Source organism: Acomys minous (assembly GCF_964271855.1).
Source record: "Acomys minous genome assembly, chromosome: 10".
In the NCBI taxonomy this organism is placed as follows: domain Eukaryota; kingdom Metazoa; phylum Chordata; class Mammalia; order Rodentia; family Muridae; genus Acomys; species Acomys minous.
This window is the reverse complement of record NC_140491.1, coordinates 32,458,115-32,480,056: the sequence shown is the minus strand read 5'-3', so window position 1 is coordinate 32,480,056 and position 21,942 is coordinate 32,458,115. Positions and strand designations below refer to the sequence as shown.

General features: G+C 53.2%; 1 protein-coding gene across 5 annotated transcripts in view; it reads right to left on the bottom strand.

Annotated features, from left to right (window-relative positions):
• The window catches only part of SH3TC1 (SH3 domain and tetratricopeptide repeats 1), a 47,179-nt gene that overhangs the window by 9,270 nt on the left and 15,967 nt on the right, over positions 1-21,942 (bottom strand). For 2 of the 5 annotated variants that reach the window (XM_084797452.1, XM_084797451.1), the window contains exons 2-12: positions 21,118-21,360; positions 18,438-18,512; positions 16,034-16,161; positions 15,017-15,122; positions 13,645-13,791; positions 12,821-13,031; positions 11,700-11,776; positions 10,804-10,999; positions 6,951-7,084; positions 5,748-5,792; positions 1,268-2,947 (exon numbers count right to left, since the gene is read on the bottom strand). In XM_084797452.1, the coding sequence (XP_084653578.1) occupies positions 1,268-2,947; positions 5,748-5,792; positions 6,951-7,084; positions 10,804-10,999; positions 11,700-11,776; positions 12,821-13,031; positions 13,645-13,791; positions 15,017-15,122; positions 16,034-16,161; positions 18,438-18,512; positions 21,118-21,313 (2,995 nt within the window). In that variant the 5' untranslated portion in view covers positions 21,314-21,360. The other 3 variants (XM_084797448.1, XM_084797450.1, XM_084797449.1) reach the window with 3 other exon arrangements.

Sequence of the window (21,942 nt, the reverse complement as noted above, 5' to 3'; positions counted from 1 at the left end):
TGAGAGGCCTGGCAGGGATGGGCTGGTGGCTTTGTGACCAGGTGGCTGAGGTTGCAGAAGTCTGGCCTCTAGAGTGAGGATGTAACCTGAGGCTTCCTGGGTCCCTTTCATGGCAGAGGCTGGCCTGCCGAGTCCTTACCTGCTGGACCCTGGACACCATCCTTGGGGGGAGCTCCCCCTTCGCTACCTCCACACAATCAAGTCCATGAGACCTCAAGTGTGTGTTAGGTCCTCGCTGGAGAACAGACCTCAGCTAGACCCGCCACGTTCTCTAGCCACAGTGCATGCTCTATAGACTTGATGGCTCTCCAGTCCACATGGGGAAAGGGGCAAACCACAGGCAGGGGTTCCTGATTATGCTTAGCTCTCCAGCTGAGACGTACCCTCCAATACTGCCAAGTGCATGGGCTCAGTCACCCCTGCCCGCAGCTCCCCCTGCACTCCCTATTTGGCTAACCTTTCCTTAGTCCCCTAGTCAAAGAAGCGTCCCCAGGCCACAGGCTGGAGAGCTGCCTATGAGCACACTGATAGCACTCTCCAGGGCTGCTCTGACTTGGCCATCTGTTTCCTGTCCAGCTCCAGGCCCCAGTAAAACATGGTCTCAGTCTGTGGGTGGAGCTTGGATTACACCTGTGCAAGGTCCCCGTGGGTGAACTGGATCTGTTCTGAGGCTCTGGTGACTTTTCTGAAGAGGCCCTGTGAAGGTGTTCAGGGCTGCAGAAGACAGAACTGGAGGTCCAGTTCTCAGAGCCCCAAGCTGTAATCCCCATGTAATGTCAAGGATGATCAGCATCCCAGGGGGTGGGGATGGGGATGGGGGTGGGGATAGATGGAGTTCCTAGAGCAGTAGTTCTCAACCTTCCTAACACTGCAGCCCATTAATATCAGTTCCTTATTTTCCTTGGTACTTCATAACTGTAATTTTGCTCCTGTTGTGAATCATAATATAAATATCTGTGTTTTCCAGTAGTCTTAGGCAACCCCTGTGAAAAGGCCATTCGACCCCTCAAAGGGGCAGGACTCACAGGCTCAGACCCGCTGCCCCAGAGTAAGGTACTATCAGCAAATGCCCCGTTTGTCATTATATCTGGCTCAGCATAGGAAGAAGTGGAAGAGGCTTGCCTCAAAGGTGGCGGTGGCAAACACTCAGTGGACAAGCAGCCTCTGTCCTCTGCCTCCTACCCCAGGGTGCTCTGAGTAAGGAAGCCAGCATGGCTGAAGCAGACCCCAGGAGGTGTGGAGGGGGCGGAATGAAGGCAGTACTTACTCTCCAGATGGTCCATCTCCACAGCAACCAGAAAGGCCCACTCGTAGTAGCACTTGGCCTGCTGGGGGAGGGCCCGGCGGGTGCACAGTTGGCCCAACCACAGGAGCACCTGGGTGAAGTCCCGGCCACACAGACCACTGGGCAGCTGGGAGAAGAGCCCCACAGCCTCACGCAGATAGTGCTGGGCCAAGCTGCGGGCACCAGCTTGCAGACACAGGGCTCCAAAGTTAGCCAGGACTACTGCCTGGCTCTGCAGGTGGCCCTGGCTGTAGGCCATATGCAGAGCTCGGAAGTAGCCTTCTGCAGCTTGCCGGGTCCTGCCCATCCTCTTCAGGGCCATGGCTGCCATGTTGGTCATCACACATTCCTGATCCTTGTTGGCCACGGCCGCGTCTGAGATGGATTTCAGGATGTCCATGGCTACTAAGCTTTTCCCGCAAAGCATGTGCAGCCAGGCAAGGGCCACCAATCGGTCCACGACAGGATGGACCCCAGCTGCAGTGTCAGCTTCTGCAGCCTGAGACATGAAAGCAATGGCCTGGCTATGCTGTTGATGGTGGCTGTATAGATGAGCCAGACTAGCATAGAGGGGCCCACACAGTGCCTGTCCCATGCCAGGAGCCAGAGAGGCCAACGCTTGCCTGAGGTAGTAAGCAATCTGGGAGGGAAAGCTGTGACCTGCCCTCCTTTGGCTATTTGGCCCAGGAGCATTCTGGAGTACCAGGTCCACACTCTTCAAGGAGCCAGCCAGTGAGCACCCAGTCCACAGGGAAGACACCCTGAGGCAGCTCAGTGCCAGGTGGGGCAGGCACTTCCGGCCATAGATGTCTGCCAGGAGCAGGTAACAGTCTTCAGGCCATGAGGCCTGTGGGGTCCCCACATCCCTGTTGAGGCGAAGCAGTCTCTCCAGGTAGGGCAGTGCCTCCTCGGGCTGCTTGAGGTGGGTGTAGTGCCTGACCAGCAGGAAGCAGGCCCGGGCCTCGGCCTGTGGGCTGAGGCCACAGATGGCCCTGCGCAGTGCATACTTTAGAAGCTCAGCATCTGTGCTGCACGCATGGCCTGGCGTCCCCAGGAGCAACGCTGCGGCTTTAGGTGCAACCTGCACGCACTTCTCCCCATTCTTCTGTTTCAGATACACGGTAGCCAGGCTGGCATACACTGCTGCCACCAGGGAGAGGTCCCCAAAACTTCCCTCCAGAGCACCCAGTGCTTCTTCAAAGTACACCCGGGCCTGGGATAGCTTGAGCTTTCGGGCACACAGTCTCCCCAGCAGGAGGCAGAGCCTGGCCAGGGCCATGCCCAAATTGACTTTCTTGGCAACTCCTCGGGCCTCTGCCAAGCGTCCAGCCAACTCCTCTTCATCATCAAAGCCACAGAGTGCAGAGCTGAGCCAAGGAAGTGAGATGTCATACAGGCCCTGGAACTGGGCCTCATAACCAGGGGCATTCAGGACCTGTAGCAGCGAGTCCAGAGGCTCGGGGTCTGTCCAGTCATCCTCAGGATCCAGGCAGAAGGGGGGCTCCTCGATGTCTGGTGAACGCACTCTGCTGGACACTCTTCCAAGGCTCCAGGATACTGGGTTTTCCAGCTGGTCAGGGCAGGCCTTGCACCGTTCTAGAATGTCCTTTACCATGTGCAGAGTCTCGTGTGGTTCTGCGTTCAGTCGAGGCAGAGGTATTTCTAGAAGTCACAAGAGGTCAGGTTGGTTCAGCTGTGGATCTGAGCTCCAGCTTGACCTGTGCAGTATTCCCCATCACTGTCCCCCACCCACTGTTGGCCTCGCTGCATGTCCCTGGCGCCCCACTTTCTGGATGACACTTTCTGATTCCAGAGTGCTGGAGGCTGAATCAGGGTCAGTTCCGATTGCTTTTGTCAACTTTCCTACCCAGCAGCTCCCAGAGTTTTCAGAGACCCTGAATGTTGGAGCACAGGGGTGGTTTGCAGATGGCTTCTCTTCAGAAAGAACCGAAAGCCCCCTAGCCATCTGGCCCACAGTCAGTCTAAGCACAGCTGTGTGACTCTGCAGGTGCCTCAGACTCTAGGAGCCATGAATTCACTGACAGCCAATCAGCACGATTAATCAGCAGGGCCTCGAAGGCTTCCACATAACCATGTAACCAGGGATGGGAATATGCTCAGTGACAGATAGGGTACCTAGCATATACATGGCCTGGGCTCAGCACTCAGTAACACACATCACACACCACACACACACACACACACACACACACACACACACACACACACATACACACACCACACATACCACACACACACACATACATACCATACCACACCACACATATATATCACACACCACACCACACATATACATCACACATCACACCACACTACACATACATACCACATCATACATCACACCACACATATACACCACACACAAAACCACACCCCACATACACACCACACACACACCACACCACACATACACACCACACACACACCACACCCCACATACACACCACACACACACCACACCACACATACACACCACACCACACATCACACCACACATACATATCACACACCACACATCACACCACACACTATACCATGCATAGACACCACATACCACACCACACACACACCACACCACACATACACACCACACACACACACCAGACCACACATACACACCACACACACACACACACACACCACACATGCGTGCACACGCATACATACACACACACACACACACACACACACACACCAACACCAACACCATCACCACAAAGGGAAAACAGACAATGACAATGAGGACTGGGATGCTGTGGTCCTTGGCTTTAGCCGCATCATGGGACACTGATAGTCTCCTTAGGAAATGACCCTGGGGAAGGTTTCTAGATTGGCCATTGAGCACAATCTACCACCACCTGCTAGCGGGACCTTGGCCTCAGCTGGGCACAGATCCACATTCTCCCATGGGGCAGAGCAAACAGACGTGTATTTCCTACTACGAAAACACAGGCCCTACATGGAATTATTTGGAAGGAAACAAATGAACAAAGCCTCTAGGGCTCCTGCCCTGGGACTAAACAGCCTCTTTGCTCTCAAGTTTAAAAGTGAAAGCATGCTGTTCAGAGCACATGGGCTTGGTTTCCTGCATGTGCAGGGGATGGCAGCCCACAGCCATCTTTAATTCCAGCTCCAGTGGGGATCCAATGCCCACAGACACCAGGCACACATGTCATGCACATACACAAATGCAGGCAAACACTTACACACAGGAAAAAAAAGAAAAAGAAAAAAGAAAAAAGAAAAAAAGAAAATCCTGGAAAAAAAACCAAAAACCCATGCACTTCAGTCTAAAGCCAGGTGTGGTAACACACATACACACACACACACACACACACACACACACACACACACACACACACACACACACTTGGGAGGCAGAGGCAGGCGGATGGCTGTGAGTTCGAGGCCAGCCTGGTCTACAAAAGGGAGTCCAGGATAACCAGGTCTATTACACAGAGAATCCCTATCTCAAAAAAACTTAAAAAAAAAAAAGAAAGAAAGAAAGAAAAAAGAAAAGAAACCTCCAGCCGCTGGGCATGGTGACACACACCTTTAATCCCAGCACTTGGGAGGCAGAGAGAGGCGGATCTCGGTGAGTTTACAAATCTAGTCTGGGACAGCAAGGACTACAAGAGAAATACTGTCTCAAAAAACAAAAACAAACAAATAAAAAAGAAACCCCTCGCCACAGAGGCCTTCAGCTGCCTTCCTGCCTGGATGGATGGAGGGACCCCAGGGGCTCTGGATAGACCACCCAGGAGAAAGCAGCTCCCTTCTGGGTTGTCTGTGCTCACTGCTCCCAGAGCGGGAGGCCTGGGGCCCATCCCAGGAGTGTCAGCCTCCTCCTGGCCCTCTTCCTTGAATACCAGTTGAACTTAGATGGGTCCAGTGGTCCTAGGGAATATCCCAGGGTCCTCAGGGGCTCACAATTCTAGGTCCCCTGTAGAGACCCTCTGGGGGAAGGACAGAGCTGCAGAGGAACACTGGAAAAGGCTTTCTCAGACAGGCCCCAGGAGGGAGGGAGGGACGTCTAAGATTAGTTGGGGGGAAGGGGCTGTCTCTCCAACCCCTAAATCCAACTGCTTCACTCCCCTTACAGTGTGGCCAGGCCCTCTGTGGGAAATCTGGGTAGTTATATTTGGGCTTGAAAAGGAGCCCACAGCAGTGTGGGCTGGAGCAGAGGGAGGAAGGCCTTGCCTTCTTGGGAGGCCCTGCTGAGGCTGTGCATCTGGGGGGGGGGGGGCGGGTCCCAAGGCTTCCACAGGTGCAATATGTGAGCTCCAGGCTGCTCATCCCACAGCCCCCACACCCTGCAGAGGAGTGGCATTGATGGCCAATGACCATGGCAACCTACTGCTGCCGCCTGTTCTGTGTGTTCACAGCTGGGACCTGAGACTCAGCCATGAGTCGAGGACCTGAGTCACAGGGCAGTGCCTACCTCGTTGATCCAGCTGCTCCCCCTCAGTTTCTTCTTCTAAGCAGTCTGGGAAAGGGAAAAGAGAAGCCAGTCACTCCTCCACCTGGGCCCTGCATCCTGCCTCATGTGGCCCTGTGAATGCAAGCTCTGTAGTTACCAGCACCTATGATGACCAGAGCCAGAGAAGCCATGTTCTCGGATGTCTCCAGGCTAGGATGGATACCTCACAGTGCCGGTGATCCTTGTCAGCCCCATACAAGCAGGGACACAGATGGCAAGCAGCAGAACAAACTAGGCTGAGCCCCTCCTGCTCCACCTGTCCTGCCCCATTCACCCTGCCCCCCCATCCCGTTGCTTTTCTCCCAGAGTGGCGCTGGAGCCTCATTCCCACCTCCTTGGTGGCACTAACTGCCTGCTGGATTGCCATGACAACCAAATAAGGAAAAGCGCTGAAGAAGACGTGTGAAGAACAGGAATTTATGAGTGCAAGCAAAGCTTTGAGGCATGTTGTGTGGAGAGGAATTGCACGACTACCATTGATGGGTCTGGTCCTGGGATTCTAGAGGCCAAAGATTCTAGAGTGCCTCAGGCCAACCAACAGCCATGGAGCCAATTCTGCCCAGGGCTGGGAAAAGTGATGGGCAGAGGGGCCAGCCTCTGGTAAGGGTAGGTTTCCCTGTCCTCAGAAGCTGAGGGCCCAGTGTGTCAGCATCTAGTGCTTCCTGACCGTGGAGATAGGCTCCCTAAGCAGCCAGGGCCCAGGGCTGCCTTCTTGTGTCACCTACTCCTGATGTCTTCGGATTCCTAGGAGCCTGGTTGTCTGCACCCGGCCCTGAGGGCACATTCTTGGCTTGCCTTTCCCTGCTTCCTGGTGGGGCTTTCACTACTTCATTGGGGCGTGGCCTGAGGGAGGATGAATAGTTGGAAAGGGAGAGGAAGAGAGCCCCTGGGGAGCTTGCAAAGGGCTAGAGGCATCAACCCAGCACTGGCAGGGACAGCAGAGTGTGATAAGTCACGTGTGGCTTCAACCAGACCACTGGGCTCCACCCAGTTGCGAAGCATTTGGCCCACGCCCTTCAGCTCAGTTCCTGCTCTTCCAGGAATCTGCCTGGGAAGTCTTTAGCTTAACAACGACTCAGCCAGCTCGACCTTGATGTTTCCACAGCTCACAGAGGGGCTCACAGATGGACTAGAGGGGCCTGCCACACATATCCTGGCACCTACCCAGGCTGCATGTGGTGCACACATCTGTGCCAGATGTCCTGCTCAGGAGCCGTCGGGCATCCTCGTCAGAGAAGTGACCCTCACTGCTAAAGAATGACCTTTCTTCTTCACTGAGGAAAATCACACTTTCCAGCCTGGAAAGACAAAAACAAACAAACAAACAAACAAACAAACAAAACCCACATTATTTAGAAGAATTAATTCTCTCAAAGCCCAGGAGGCCCAGGGTGGGTGGGCAGAATGGAGTCTGGCCAAGACATGTCTTCAGGTTAACTGAGTTTATTGTCCCAATCCGCTCCTTTCTGTGTGCGCCAGGTGGCTGTGTCGGTTGCACTGCCTTGCTCCTATCTCACAGAGGGGACACTACCCTCCCCCGCCTCCCCCGCTCCCCGCCACTGCCCCCCCCCCCCCAGCTGTGTTCTCTTTTGTAGAGCAACCAATGATTTCTACAGCTCACCTTGTGCTTTTGTCTCTTTTGACAAAGTTCCACAGTAAGACCAAGTTCTTCGCCCTCATCCCATGGCTGGCCCCACTCACCCTCAGGGAAGACACTACATATAAACAAAGCCTGCCCTGGAGAGGACCCGTGGTGGGCCTGGGATCGAGAAAGACCGTGGGTGGGCTGGAGAAATGGCTCAGGAGTTAACAGTTCTTGTTACTCTTGTAGATCTGAGTTTGGTTCCCAGACACAGGTCCAGGGGTATTGAGCACCCACTTGGTGTACAGACACACATATATGCAGGCAAAACACTCATCCACATACAATAAAATAATCTCTAATTATTTTTTAAAGGGATATTTAGATTTTAAAGGTCCTGGGAAGGTGAGCGCCAGGCAGATTCTCAAGCACCACTTGAACTGTCCCCTGTGAACTACCATTTTTCCCACAGTACCCAACACAAGGACATGGCTCCTGGAGCCATGACATCAGGCAGAGGAAATGGGGGGTGGGGGTGGGGGTAAAGAGGGGGGCTGAGGGGCAAAGGGAATAAGAGGACAGAGGCAGAGTTGCCTATAGGAGGAAACCAGCAGGGCAACGTGAAACTTTAAAGTGCATCCTACACCAATCAGGGAAGAAACCACAGCCACAGTGCAGCTCTCAGCCTCCTCACTAGGAGGCGCTGCTTCAGAAATGGAAGAGGAAAAGGTGGGCGGAAGGCTGTTGGGTGGAGCAGGTGGATCAGTGAGTGTGACACGTGTTCTGGATTTATCTCTAGCTGTAAACAGCATGGTGAGTGTCTTGATTTCTGACACTGGCCCTGGGGTACCACCTGAGATCCTGGCGCCAGGAGCCACTAACTACAGCAATCGGGTAAAGGACCCTGACTTGCATAACTTATTCCCAAAGGGTCTGAGAACAATTGGAAGTGAGAGAGAGAGAGAGTAAAGAGAGAAAGCTTGAGCCATCAGCAGGTGAGGGATGGGATGTTGTTGTCTTCTCCTACCTTCTAGGTAAGTCTGAGATTCCATCAAGAGAGAAGAGAAGGCCGGGCGGTGGTGGCATGCCTTAAGTCCCAGCATTTGGGAGGCAGAGGCAGGTCGATCTCTGAGGTTGAGGCCAACCTGCTCTGCAGAGTGAGTTCTAGGACAGCCAGGGATAAACAGAGAAACTCTGTCTTGAAAAAACCAGAGACAGAGAGACAAAGAGAGATAGAGAGACAGAGAGAAAGAAGAAGAGGAGGGAGCTCCCAGGTTCAAGACAAGAGAGATACCAGAAAATACTGGTGTGACAGAAGTGGGTACAGTCTCTTGCTGTACCTGATGCTGCCGCCCCCAACACTCTGGGGAGACTGGGAAGAAAATGGACCAGACCCCAGGCCTGACTCTTGTTTGGAACTGATGAAGCCACAAGAATCCCACAACTGCCAAAAGGCCTAGGACTAGAGGTTGCATTCCCTGTAGAGCTGTGCCACACTGTCGTTTCAAGAACCCAGCTGAGAGGCCGGGTGTGGTGATGCATACCTTTAAAGCCAGCACTCAGGAGGCAGAGACAGGCAGATCTCTGTGAGTTCAAGGCCAGCCTGGTCTACAAAGCGAGTCCAGGACAGCTAAGGATATATAGAGAAACCCTGGGGCTGGAGAGATGGCTCAGTGGTTAAGAGCACTGTCTGCTCTTCCAGAGGTTATGAGTTCAATTCCCAGCAACTACATGGTAACTCACAACCATCTATAATGTGTTCTGATGTCCTCTTCTGCCTGCAGATGTACATGCAGGCAGAGCACTGTATACATAATAATAAATAAATCTTGAAAAAAAAAGAAACCCTGTCTCAGAAAAAAAAAAAAACCCACCAACAGCTGATCGAATAAGGTTACCATGTGACATGACAAGCCCAGAATTCTGTCACTGGAGCTGGGTGGAGAGCCTGTGGAGGCCTCCCACAAGGAGTGTAGACAGACTGTGCCCCCATCCCATGTGCATGGTGATGTTTTGATGGGGTACCAGGAGATGCTATGATCAGCACACAGGTCCAGGCAGTGTCGGCCCACTCTGACAGATGGGATGCTTTAGATCAGGAGACAGAAGGAGAGGACTCATACCAATGGTGGCAGCTTTAGAGACTGCATCTGAGAGTTGCCTATGGCATCCAGTCCTGAGCAAGGCCACTGCAACATGCCCAGTTTGAGGGAGCATGGCTACAGAGGGGACAGGGGTAGAGGACAGGGTTCTCTGCATACACCCATGTCTCCAGGCTCCTTGGCTGAGGTCTTAACCAGGCCAAGTCCAGGGAAACCAGGAGCTGACCAAGGACAGGCTCAGCTAGAGTCACTGGCCACTCCCTAAACACTCCCCACCCATCATTGTTCAAGGTTGTAGGAAGTTAGCGCTGAAATGACTAGAGCACTCACCGGGAGGGCCCCTCATCTGGAGTAGGTACAGACAGTGCTCTCCCAGGGACAGAACAGGGCTGGGGGTTAATGATTATGCATGGGATTATAGGCTGGCAGGGCCCCTGAGAACCAGGTGACTGTGAAGATTCACCCACATCTATTCAGAGCCAAGAAAGGGTGAGCTGTCTTGCAGCTGGCCTCAGGGGAACTGATGGCAAGTGGGATCTGAGGCCATGAAGACGGGTCCAGAAGCTTCACAGGCCTTAACGTTGAAGGGGAGACGTGGAGAACCTTCAACATGTCTTTCCCCCTGGAACCTGGAAGGCAGCTGGTTTTGGAAATTGGGTCTCTGTGGCTGTTACTAGCTAAGCTGAGGCAGCTGGAGCTGACTGGATGTAATAGTATGTCGCTAGCTAAGTGTCTCACAGGAGGAAACAGACACGAGTGAGGAGCCATCAGGAACTTGAAAGATTCAGACAGAAGCCAGAGAGGAGCTGGCCAGTAGGAGCAAGGTGCAACTGGAAGGGCACTTCCAAGGGGCACAACAGCTCAGCGGCTATACTTTGGCCTCAGGTTATTGTCATGGAAGTTATTTATACACAGCATGTAGCACTTCTCTCTCTCTCTCTCTCTCTCTCTCTCTCTCTCTCTCTCTCTCTCTCTCTCTCTTTTGTTTTTTGAGACAGTGTTTCTCTGTGTAGCCTTGGCTGTCCTGGACTCACTTTGCAGACCAGGCTGGCCTCGAACTCACAGCGATTTGCCTGCCTCTGCCTCCCGAGTGCTGGGATTAAAGGTGTGTGCCACCACTAAAGCCTGTAGAACTGAAATTCTGGAAGGGCACACCGGCCAGCCACACAGTGCCCTCTGGTGGCACCCTGGAAGGGCTAAATCAAGCCCTGTGGAGGAGGGAAGAGAGGAGCTGCCCAGGACAGTGCCCAGGTGGTTCCTAAGAGGCTGATGGAGGGTGGCAGGGTCCCTGTAGGAGCAGTGTGGGGTTCAGGAAGGGGCCTCTGCCACTCACTCAGATGCCGAGCCCTGCATGCTGACGAGGCCAGTCCTCACAAAGCCCACCTGGCCAGAGGCCACGTGCCGGCCCACACACCAGGGCAGGCCTGGCACCTGGGCGCCGACGATCTCGATGACATCACCAACGCAGAAGGACATCTCTTCAGGTCCTGAGCCCTGGAAGTCAGCTACTGCCGAGGCCAGGCCAAGCCCTGTAGGAGGAAGGCCATGTGGTCAGAGAGCCGAGGTCCTGTGGGCAGCCAGGGTAGCCCTCAGACACATGCTGCTGTCCCTGACTTCCGAGACTGTCTGTGGTCCTCAGAGGGGGCACTTTGATCCTCATACCATAAGGGCCACTGAGGCTGAGATACTGATGAACACATGTTCTTGGCCACCAGCCTCCAGGCGCAGATCTCAGCCTCAAACAGCCTAGACCTTAGTCTCTTCCATTACCCACAGGGCTGTGCGTGCACTTAGCCGACGCAGGGACCAGCCAAACACTGGCTGGCTTCACAAGGGGCAGAGTAATCTGCCTCCCCCTCCTCCAAGCTGAACGGCAGCCTAAAGCTCCTCACAGGGAAGGCCCAGCTGCATATTCAGTCTCCATCTTGCCCCACAGATTCTTCCAGAGTCCAGCAAGCCTAGGGGCCCCCAATGAACCAGTTTTAGTGAAGTATCCCGTGATGCCACATTCTTGGTTCTGTGGTGTGTGAGAAGAGTCCCAGCCCATTTCTGTAGGTGCTGGGCTATTTATTAGGCCCTGAACCACTCTGACCATCAGATAATCCTGAGTACATAGCAGGGTTTCCAGCCTCCTTTTCTGGCTTAGGGAACACTTAGTACATCCAGAATACTAGTCCCTGACATCTTTTTTGGCTGCCTCTTCCCCAGAGAGCAAAGTCTGACACTTACCCATCGGCTGAGCATCAGGCGTCCCAGGTCCACTCATGGATTCATCAATGGGATCCCAAGGGACCCTGAGAGTCCACCTGGAGTGGGGTGAAGAGGTCCATGCTGTGGGGTCTCGAATGGGGAACAGGTGTGTCCTATAGACTGCTCAGAAGCAACAGCCCTTGGGAACACACATAAGTCCCACCCCTGTTTCAGCATACTTGCCCAACTGTGTGGCCCTGAAGCTGGTGTGTGTGGTGCTGCCCCTAACTGGGTATATCACCCTAAGGGATGCTGCCACCCCAGTTACCATGGGCCCCTACAGATCATACCCCACCTTCCCAAGCCTTTGCCCTGCCACTCTTCCTGGAGCAGCCTGGGCCAGAAGAATGTAAAGGCCTGTAGCCCAGGCAAGGGCCTGAATTTCAGCTCTGGGTCTCCTAGATTCTCATCTGCTGTGTGGCCTGCCTTGGGCCTCAGCTTCTCCAGAAATCTTGACTGGCCACTGCAGCCCCTTCTCTGTTGAGAACTTGACACCCAAGGGCGCATTCTGTTCCTGATGGGGCTACCAGTGCATAGGGTGTTTTCTGGGCAGAAACTCCTCCCTCTCCTCAGGAGAGACCTCCAGCCATGGCTGTTCCTTCAAGGGCCTGGTAAATCAGGAGGTAGAGTTTTTCCTTTCGCTTTGCTGGCCAGGAGGCTCCTAGCGAGCTTGCACTCTGTGCATTGCAGTGAACAGGCCGTGCACTGCAGTGAACAGGGCTTTTCCAAGTTCCCTCTTCTCAGGACCTCCGGCTCTACCTTCCTTTAGTCTTTATTTGTACAGATTTCTGTCTGTGCCTCAAATGTGACTCTGAAATGCTCTCCAAGGTGATCATGACAAGTAGCAACGTGCTACGTTCAACTCTCCCCTCTCCTTCTAGGTAGTATTGCCTAGGAGATGCCATTGCTCCTCCAAACAGGCAGCCATGTGACTGTACTTCCAGCCACACCAGGTACAGGGAGCAGTAGGAGGGCGTGGAGTGGTCTGCCATCTGCCTGTCTCATGTCTCTCTGTATACCCAGAACCTCCAGATGGAGTAGGATCTATGAGGCCCCACACCAGCCAGGGCCTCAGGATGGAATTCCAGCTTGGTACCTACTGATGAAATGGAGTCAAGAGTTCTGGCTCAGATTCTGCGGCTTCCACCTTGGAGGACGTGCTGGGTGTAGGGCATGGGGAGTCTGGTTCCAGGATTGCCATTCCCAGAGGGATCCCCGAAGCCCGCCTGAGAGTCTGGCGGCCCTTCCCTGCACCCTGGGGTCCCATCGTCATTCTCACATGGTGGTCGGGACACAGGACAAAGAAGGGCCCTTTAAAAGGACAGAGACAGTCATCAGAGGGTCCAGCAGGACAGTCATGGCTCTGTCAAACAGGAAAGCTGCCAGCCCCAGCCCCAAGACCCACAGTGAGGAGAATAGGACCTCGGCAAGAACCCGCCCCACCCTGTTCTTCCCAGCATACCCATCTCTGGAGGCCCAAAGGAGGTTCCAGCCACACCTAAATGCTGTGAATCAGACTCAGACCCATTCTGGGCCTCAGTTTCTCACAAGCACTATTCAGGGATAGACATGGGATTCCCATGTCCCTTTGTGCTTCGATGGCTACCAAGGAGCTCGGCCTCATCTGGGTGTCCACCCATGGCCAGGGAGGTAAAGCAGCATTGAGGTTCCTTCCTGGGGACTCAAGGTCCTCCCTCTATGAGGCCAACAAGCTCAAATCAGGGGTAAGAAGCTGTAAATGAAGCCTTTCTTACTATTCTCCTCACACCTCACGTTTTGGGGCTTATAAGTGGGACAGTCCCTTATTGGGATATTTTTTAAACCAGTGACAGTGTGTAGGTCTTATGCTAGCTACATCATGCCCCTCACCCAACAGACTCCCCCAGCACTGTATGATCTAACCAAGGTCACCATTGCTGCCTACCTTCCTGGGCGAGGAGGCTCTTGTGTAGACCCTTCAAGGCATCCTTGTTGACATACACGAGAATGGCCGTCTCCTCCTCCTCACTGGGTGAGAGCAGCCAGAAGCTCTGGTCCACCAGCAGGTTCTCCAGGCAGTGGTGTGTGAAGCCTGCAAGTCCAAGCTTGTCACTGATAGGAGAATCAGGGGATCCCAAGACCTCAAATATCAGACCTGGAGAGGACCCTGGGAATCTCCTAGCACCTCCATCCATACCCCGTGGGTCCCCATCTCATTGTCCTGGCTGTTAGGGTGACACCTGCCCACCCACTACATCATCTGGCCTTGTTGTGCCTTGGGATTCAGAGATGTCAAGGGTGCGGAGCCCTGAAGGCACACTGTGATATCCATGCCCAGTGTCATGGCGAGTGCCCTCTATGACCATTTCCATCAGTTCTTCATAGGCCTGTGGGACATTGGATGTCACCACCTGCATAGGGACCATCCCTTTATCAAGTACTGCCTTAGCTGAGAGGCATAGCCTTACTCCCTTTATAAACTTAGGGAGAATGGCGAGAGAACCCTTCATTTACAACAAACGTGGGTGGACACTGAGAACAGAAACTAAAAAGGCTACTACCATCTTCTGGATGACACAGTCCCCTACTGGTGCCTAGAGGGTGGACAAAGGACAAGCTGACTCATATGACACTGAACAATGAACCGACTTCTGGTAGCTCCTCCCCTGCCTGCCTGGAGTGCTAAGAAATGGTGACTCACAGAAGCCTCTACAAAGACAGCATGGCCGCAGGTGTGACCACATCACTGTCATCTACAAGGTCTAACAAACAACACTGGAAAACAACTGTGTAACTGATTTCTTAAGATCTCATAGTTTTTTTTCTTATATTTTCAAAACAGGGTCTCTTTGGGTGGCCCTGGCCATCCTGGAATTTGCTCTGTAGTCCAGGCTAGCCTTGAATTCAGAGATCCACCTGCGTCTTCCTCCTGAGTGCTGGAATTAAAGGGTAAGCTATCACAGCCCGTTAAAATCTCATGTTGTAAGTAAATGTATGGGTCTGTGTTGGCCCACATTCCTGGACTGCATGTAGCTCAGAGGCTGCAGGTTAGGCGGGCCTGGAAGCAGGCCAAGATCGAGACAGCAGGCATATCAGGGCATGCACTGATACAAGAGTCCAGCCTTTGTCTGAGAAATGGTAGAGAGGGACCACAAATCTCAGTGCCATATCCTGCAGCAAAGTCCTGACCTCCCGGAGCCTGGCCCACATGTTTTTGTTTCTGTTTTTTTCTGGAGCATCTAGGATGGTGTAATGCCAGGTTCCTCCAAGAAAGGGGTGGGGGACAGCCACAATCCACTGTGGAAAGGCTGTCTTACCAAGAGCATGGTAGGTGGAAAACTTCCAGATTTCTTCAAAAGTCTTGAATGTCACCACGATCCGGTCCTGGTCACTGTGGATGGACAGCAGCCTGGCTGACAGTTCCTTAACAGGAAGAGACAATGAGTGACGACAATATTCATCCAGTGTATCCAGCCATTAGAGAACAGGTGTGTGGCCCTGGAGGGAACTTGCAGAACGGCCCTGATTGGGGTGACAAGCACAGGGCTCGTTCCCTTAGTTTCAAAAACTTATTATTTTTATCTGCCTGACAGGAAACAAACAAACAAACAGAAACCCAAAGCTACTTATTTAGAGCCAACTTCCTGTAAGTGATCAGGTAGGATCCAAACCCTAGAACCAGCAGCCCAGAGGCACCATTTGTTGAGCCGCTGCTTGAGGGCCAGGGACCGAACTAGGGCCTTGGTGTCGGTTATCTGATATAGCGGCTCACTGGAGACAATATTCTAAGCATTTGCAATGTAACCAAAGAGAAGCTGGTTTCAATCTGGGTGTGGTGGCTCACGCCTTTAATCTCAGAATTTAGGAGGCAGTGGCAGGTGGATTTCTGTGAGTTCAAGGACAGCTTGGTCTACAAAGAGAGTCCAGGACAGTCAAGGCTTCACAGAGAAACCCTATCTTAAAAAAAAACAAAAAAAACAAAAACAAAAACAAAAGAAAGAAAGAAACAAGGAGGAGGAGGAGGAAGAAGAAGAAGAAGAAATAGAAGAAGAAGAAGAAGAAGAAGAAGAAGAAGAAGAAAAAGAAGAAGAAAAAGAAGACAAGAAGCTGGTTTCACACAGGTCAGGCCAACACCAAAGCACGGACACTCTGCCCCAAGTCTGTGATGATGACACACAAGCCCAGACTCTAAGCTCAAGGACCTCGAAAGGTGGCACAGACAAGCACTAAGCCCTGCCCCTCACTGTCCTCTCTTCCAGTTCTAGTGCCTTCCTCCTCTGTCCTTGCTGTGAAGTGTCCTCACTTGCTCCCCAGGCCCCTGAGGGTTGACTCACTCCAAGTACACGGGCCACTTCCCGGCTGTCATTCTCCAGCAGGCGGAGTCGGTTCCGCAGGGCCTGCTGCAGGCTGGGGCTCCGGAGCCCGCTCTTCCGCCTCACCGCCAATAGTTGCAGGGTCAGGTCTGGTGGAGCAGGAGGTGTGTCAGGCAGCTTGTCTGGCCCCAACAGGGGGTTGGGGGGGAAATGCCCCCCACCATCTTCCACCCCTCAACAGAGGTTTATAATCCAATGAACTTCACCATGCCTATAAAGGTACGAATAGCTATTTCCTCAGCTGTTTGTGTCATCCAATAGGGGACAGGACCCTGGCTACTGTTTACCTCTCCAGCTTCAGTTTCCCTAACTGTGCCCGCCCTGCACAGGAAGGAGATTCATGTTCCATTCCCATCCCCATGGACCAGCAAAGAGCACCCATTCAGCAAGGGCCCCTCAGTAACTGTAATCTTCCGCCTCCCACTCCCACAACCCCAGATTCAGATGTGAGTTCAACCCAAACAACCACCACAGGCATGCCAGGTACTCTGAAGCCTCCATACTGACTCAGAGGGACCCTACCCTCACACTTGATCTACCACCAGTTCCCCCAACCCTTACCCCTGCCTACCCTTAAGATGCATTGGCTGGGGGAGGGGCAGCTGAGCTGCAGCTAGCTTGACTGGGCTCTTCCCTCAGTGTTTTGATCTCCACACAGCCTGAACCTTGTACATTATGACCTGGCCTGGCCCCCAGCACTGCAGAGTAGCACGGTCCAGTGGGTCTTTTTCTTTATGGTGGATACACCATTTGTCTGCACATTGCATGTAGGGGCCACCAGCCATTTGGGGCTGCAGGGCTCTTGAGAGCTGCCCAGTGTGGGCATATAGACCATTAAATACAAGTTGTCCATGGAGTCAGTGTCTCCAACCCCCTGCCCAAAATAAAATCTGTTGGTCCTGTGTGGTCTTCTCTGCTGCTTCAAGACTTCAGTGCATCTCAGCTCTTTACCATATGAGGTCCTTGCTGGCTGGCCTTGCCTGGCCCCTAACCTGGGATAGGCCTCCCTCCCACTGCACCCATCTTCTCTAATGCCTCTTGTCCCAGAATCCAGGCTCCTGGGCATCCAATTTGTCAGTCCCAGTGCTTGGAAATGCTAAGAGAATTGGCCCACTGGCCCTCAAGGTCAAAGTGAAACTGCCAATTGCTGGCAGTAGCCATCTCAGGGGCTGTTCTCTCCGTATCAAGGGTGAATACCGAGGGGTGGAGGAGAGAAGGAAGGAAGGAAAGAGAGAGAGATGCTGGCGTCCCCCATCCATGGGACAATCCCGGAGCACACGCCTGCATCTTCTAGCCCAGGGGATTCTGATGTCAACATTCTCACTCAAGGTTGGGAAGGTCCAGAGGCTGAGCAGTATGGATGCTTCTAGACTCTCATATTTTGCAAGGATCCTGAGCTATGGTCCCTTGTGAAGCCCTTCTTCCCTAAAAGGCAGGCGCTGCATTTGCAATCCCACAATGGTTCCTGCACCCCCAGTGGCAGTGGCCAGCACTGACCATCCCAAAGGAGAGACCAAGGACCATAGGTGTAACAGCAAAAGTGAAAGTTAAGTTCAACCACAGAGCTGGGAGCTCAGGCTCCCCACAGCTGGGGACAACAGTGAGGCTCCAAGGACCAAGGGAACTTCCTACTGCAATACTGTATGCAGTGATCCCCAACTGTCCTCAATAGATGCTAGGGTAAGGATACAGAGGCAAGCACAGACTGACCCTGGCCTTCCAGTCTTTTTGTGTGTGGAGACACTTAGTGCATTTCCTCAGCACTCGGAAGCAGGGGTCTGCATTTGACTTGTTCTAGATAACGACAATGCGGGACGCCTTAAGCCCAAGGGGAAAGCCCTTGGTGGATGCTAGTGGACACTCTAGACCCTCTACACTGGCTCATCATGTGACTTGGAGTGACCACTCCCCAAGGCCCATGTGTTGACACCTTGGTCCTTAGCTTGTGAGGTTGGGAGGTGGTAGGACCTTCAAGAGGTAGGGCTTGCTGGGCAGTGGTGGCGCCCCCCCTTTAATCCCAGCATACAGGAGGCTACAGCAGGAGGATTGCCTTGAGTTTGAGGCCAGCCTGGTTTACAGAACAAGACCCTGTTTCAGAAATATGAAAATAGAACAAAAAGGTGGGGCTTTTGGGTCAGCAGAGAATGGAGGGAGATGGCAGGACCTGTCTCCTTTTTCTCTTTCAATCCCCAGCCACGGAGCATGCGCTGTTTCCTGGCGTGCTCCCACTGTGCCTTGCTGCCCCAGATCCCAAGCAAGGGTCCAGCCACCCCTGGTAAGCAGGAGGCCCACTGGACAAGCCTACCTCTGTGCTGTTACAGTAACAGCCAGTGACACAGACAGCAGGCTTGCCTCTGACACTCACCTGTGGGATACACTACCATTTGGCCAGAAGGGGTTTCAGCAGCCTGCCCAGCCATGCTGCGGGGAGGAGCCACATCTGCAACACACCAGGTGATTGTGATCAGAGGGACAAACAACCTGGTCCCTCAGGTAGAGGGGTTGGAAGCCACTGGACTCCTTTCTCATAAGCCAACTTATGGGTTGCCTCACAAAAACCTCCAGATGCAGCAGGGCGTGGTGGTGTGTGCCTTTAATCCCAGCACTTGGGAGGCAGAGGCAGGTGGATCACTATAAGTTTGATGCCAGCCTGGTCTACAAAGTGAGTCCAGGACAGCCAAGATAACATAGAGAAACCTTGTCTCAAAAACAAACAAACAAGCCAGATGGGATAGGCGGTTGGCCTAACAGTGGCCTAAGAAACCCCCCACACCCAGTAGCCTAACTCTGGCCTCAGAATGGGTCAAGGTGCAGTCAGTCAGTGTACACAGCTCCACGCTGACTTTCCCTTTCAGCTTCAGGACAGTGCCCTGCCCACCCTCCAAGTTCAGTCCTCTAAATCTGTCCCCTTTACCAGATGTCTTTCCAGATGCAAGGGTGGAATGTCTAAAATCTGCTCTCAAACAATTCAGAAAAATGAGCGTGTCTATATATACACGCAGAGCGCAATGCAGCGAACATGGAGAAAAGCCACATTGGAAGCATTCACATTCACTGGAGGAGACCAGAGTCATCTTGCTCTGTTTCTCTCGACCTCTGCTGTGTTCCTCACCCCCACCCCTGCCCTCCAAGACTCGGAGCTGAGGATGTCTCACCCTCTGAGCTGGTTGAGCTTCCTGCTGGCGGCCATTTGAGCCTCCTAAGGTAGAAGTCTATAGGCTAGATGGGCTTGGCTATAGTCATTCTGGTGCCATGGTGTGTGTGTGTGTGTGTGTGTGTGTGTGTGTGTGTGTGTGTGTGTGTATGTGTGTGTGTGTGTCTGTGTGTGTGTGTATGTGTGTGTGTGTGTGTGTGTGTCTGTGTCTGTGTCTGTGTATGTGTGTGTGTGTGCTCGCACGCACGTTCGCATGTGTGTAGGGGTTACTTTATTTTTTTTTAAAGATTTTTATATTATGTGTACAGTGCTCTGCCTGCATGTACATCTGCAAGCCAGAAGAGGGCATCAGATCACATTATAGATGGTTGTGAGCCATCATGTGGTTGCTGGGAATTGAACTCAGGACCTCTGGAAGAGCAGATAGTGCTCTTAACCTCTGAGCCATCTCTCCAGCCCATGTAGGGGTTACGTTATAACCCAGCAATTCCAATTCCTAAGATAAAACAATGGAGCGTGGGGTCTTTTGTGCTTGGCAGTGCTGTTTAGACAGAAAAGGGCAGATGAGATGTCTCCCCAGGCAAATGACTTGCCTCTGAGACTGACAATTCCCATTTAATCTCTGAGAACCACTGAGGAGAAGATCTTGCCACATGGTCCCCAAATGCATCCCAAGCCCTCTCCCAGCTCGGAGACTGGCAGTCTCTTCCCTGGGTGGCCGATTCCGGGGCTGAGTGTCAGGATTTCCCTTCTTATCTGTGTGTTCCCTTCTGGTTTCCTGGCCAGATCTCTCTGGAAGGGCAGCCATAGTGAGTTTTGGGTTCCCTAGCCCTTGATCCCACCCAGCTGTCCCTTCCTGGGAGGACCATTTCCTGTTTGTGAGTCAGTACTAGACCACCAGGCTCCTCCTCCTCCTCTTCGCCCAGGAGCAGAAGGACCAAAGGAAAGGTCTAAAATCTGCAGGTGCCCAGCCGCCTCCTCACAGCAGGGCCTGAGCCAGTCAGGTGCCTAGAAGGTGAGGACACCCTTCTCCTAGTATGTCATTGATTCTGTGTCAATCAGGAGTGACTGAGCATGTAGCACTTGGCTATGCGTGGAAGCCAGAGATAGGACAGCTGAGCGAGTGACAAGAGTCACACATACAATGTAAGGAAGCTTTAAAAGGGCGAAGGCCCCTCCTCCTCTTCTCACCAGGACCCAAGGGTGACAGTGATGGAGTCCTGGGGGTGGCTAAAGTTGCCTCTCAGGTTTTCCAAGTGGGGAGGAAACTGAGGCCTAAGTCTAGCAGTAGTCTGCGGACAACCATGAGTGAGACCCAGGCCTCCTGGGGTACAGCCCATCTAACTTCCACATCACACACTCACCTGGGTGGCCACATACCGTGTTGCCACCCAGATCTCAGGAAGAGACTCCAGGCCTGGTGTGGCCCCTGATCACTACAGTGCCGGGGCCTTGGTTTGCCTTGTGGGAGGGCACTCCACCCTGAGTAATAGAGGGTCAATGAGGACAAGGTAAGGTAGGGGCTGCCTCATCCATTATCCAGGGGATATTTCTAGAACATTCTCCAGATGCCTCCAGGAAACTTTGCTATCCCTAGGCTCCCAGAGATACCCCTGGTCAGCTGAGGACTCACTGAGCCTAGCTGCACTGCACCCAGCCTAGAAGCCTAGCTTATTTCAAGGCTGATCATCTGTTGGGGATGGGGGCGAGGGGCTTGTCCCAAATGTCAGAGAAGGGGCCTCTATACTGAGCCCACAGTGTGGCTAATTCAGTGGGCCCAGTGAGCAGTGCCAGGGTACCCATGCCAACCCTGTCAGCATGGAGGATTAGAGGGATGAGTGGATGGACAGGTGGACACGAGAACACAGTGGGATTCGGCTGCAATACTCACCACCCCTGACTGTTGCCTCAGCCTCCTCAGGCCCCATTCTCTCTTGGCCAGTGGACAAGCCCATGGATACACTCTGGATCTGGTCCTCATGGCTATAGCCTCCTGGAGGCTCCTCAGGGCCCCGCCCCATAGTGGACAGCTCCTCAGATGTTGCCTTCTTCTCCTCCTCCTCTTCCTCCTCCCTGGAGCTCCTCATGACACACCGTGGTCTCAAGGCCAAGAGCTGAGCATGATGCTGGCCATCTGTGGAGAGAGGACAGTGGTCAGCCGAGAGGCCTCCTAGTGACAGACATGATGTTGCCATCAGAGCCAGGTAAAAAGGAGAGGAGACTGACATGACAGGGTGCCCAGCATCACAGGACAGTCTGGGGACCAGACCCACAGGCTTCTGCACTTTCTTGCCACACCTCAGGCCTTTTCACCCACGTCTTCAGTCTCCTTCACGTCTGCCATGTTTTCACTGTGGCAGGGCCTTTGTACAGAAGCTGATATTTCTACCCAGATAATCCAAACCCTTCACCGAATCCCCATGCAATTTTTCAGAGGTCGGCAACTTCCTCCATAACTCAGTCGAGTGTCTGAACCAGGCTTCTCCAGAGGCCCGCACCAATATGGACATCAAATTAAAGTCACCCCATCTGTTAATCCGAGGTCCTTGGAGACAGGGGGGATGGGGAGGAGGATAGGGATGGGGGGGGGGGCTCCCTTCTTGCTCTCCTGGAGGTCCCTCAGACATGGCTCAGAGTCTGACCCGAGACAGCTGCTCAAACATCCTTGCAGATGACTCAACACATGTACAGGAAGCTGTGGGGACAGAAACAAGCC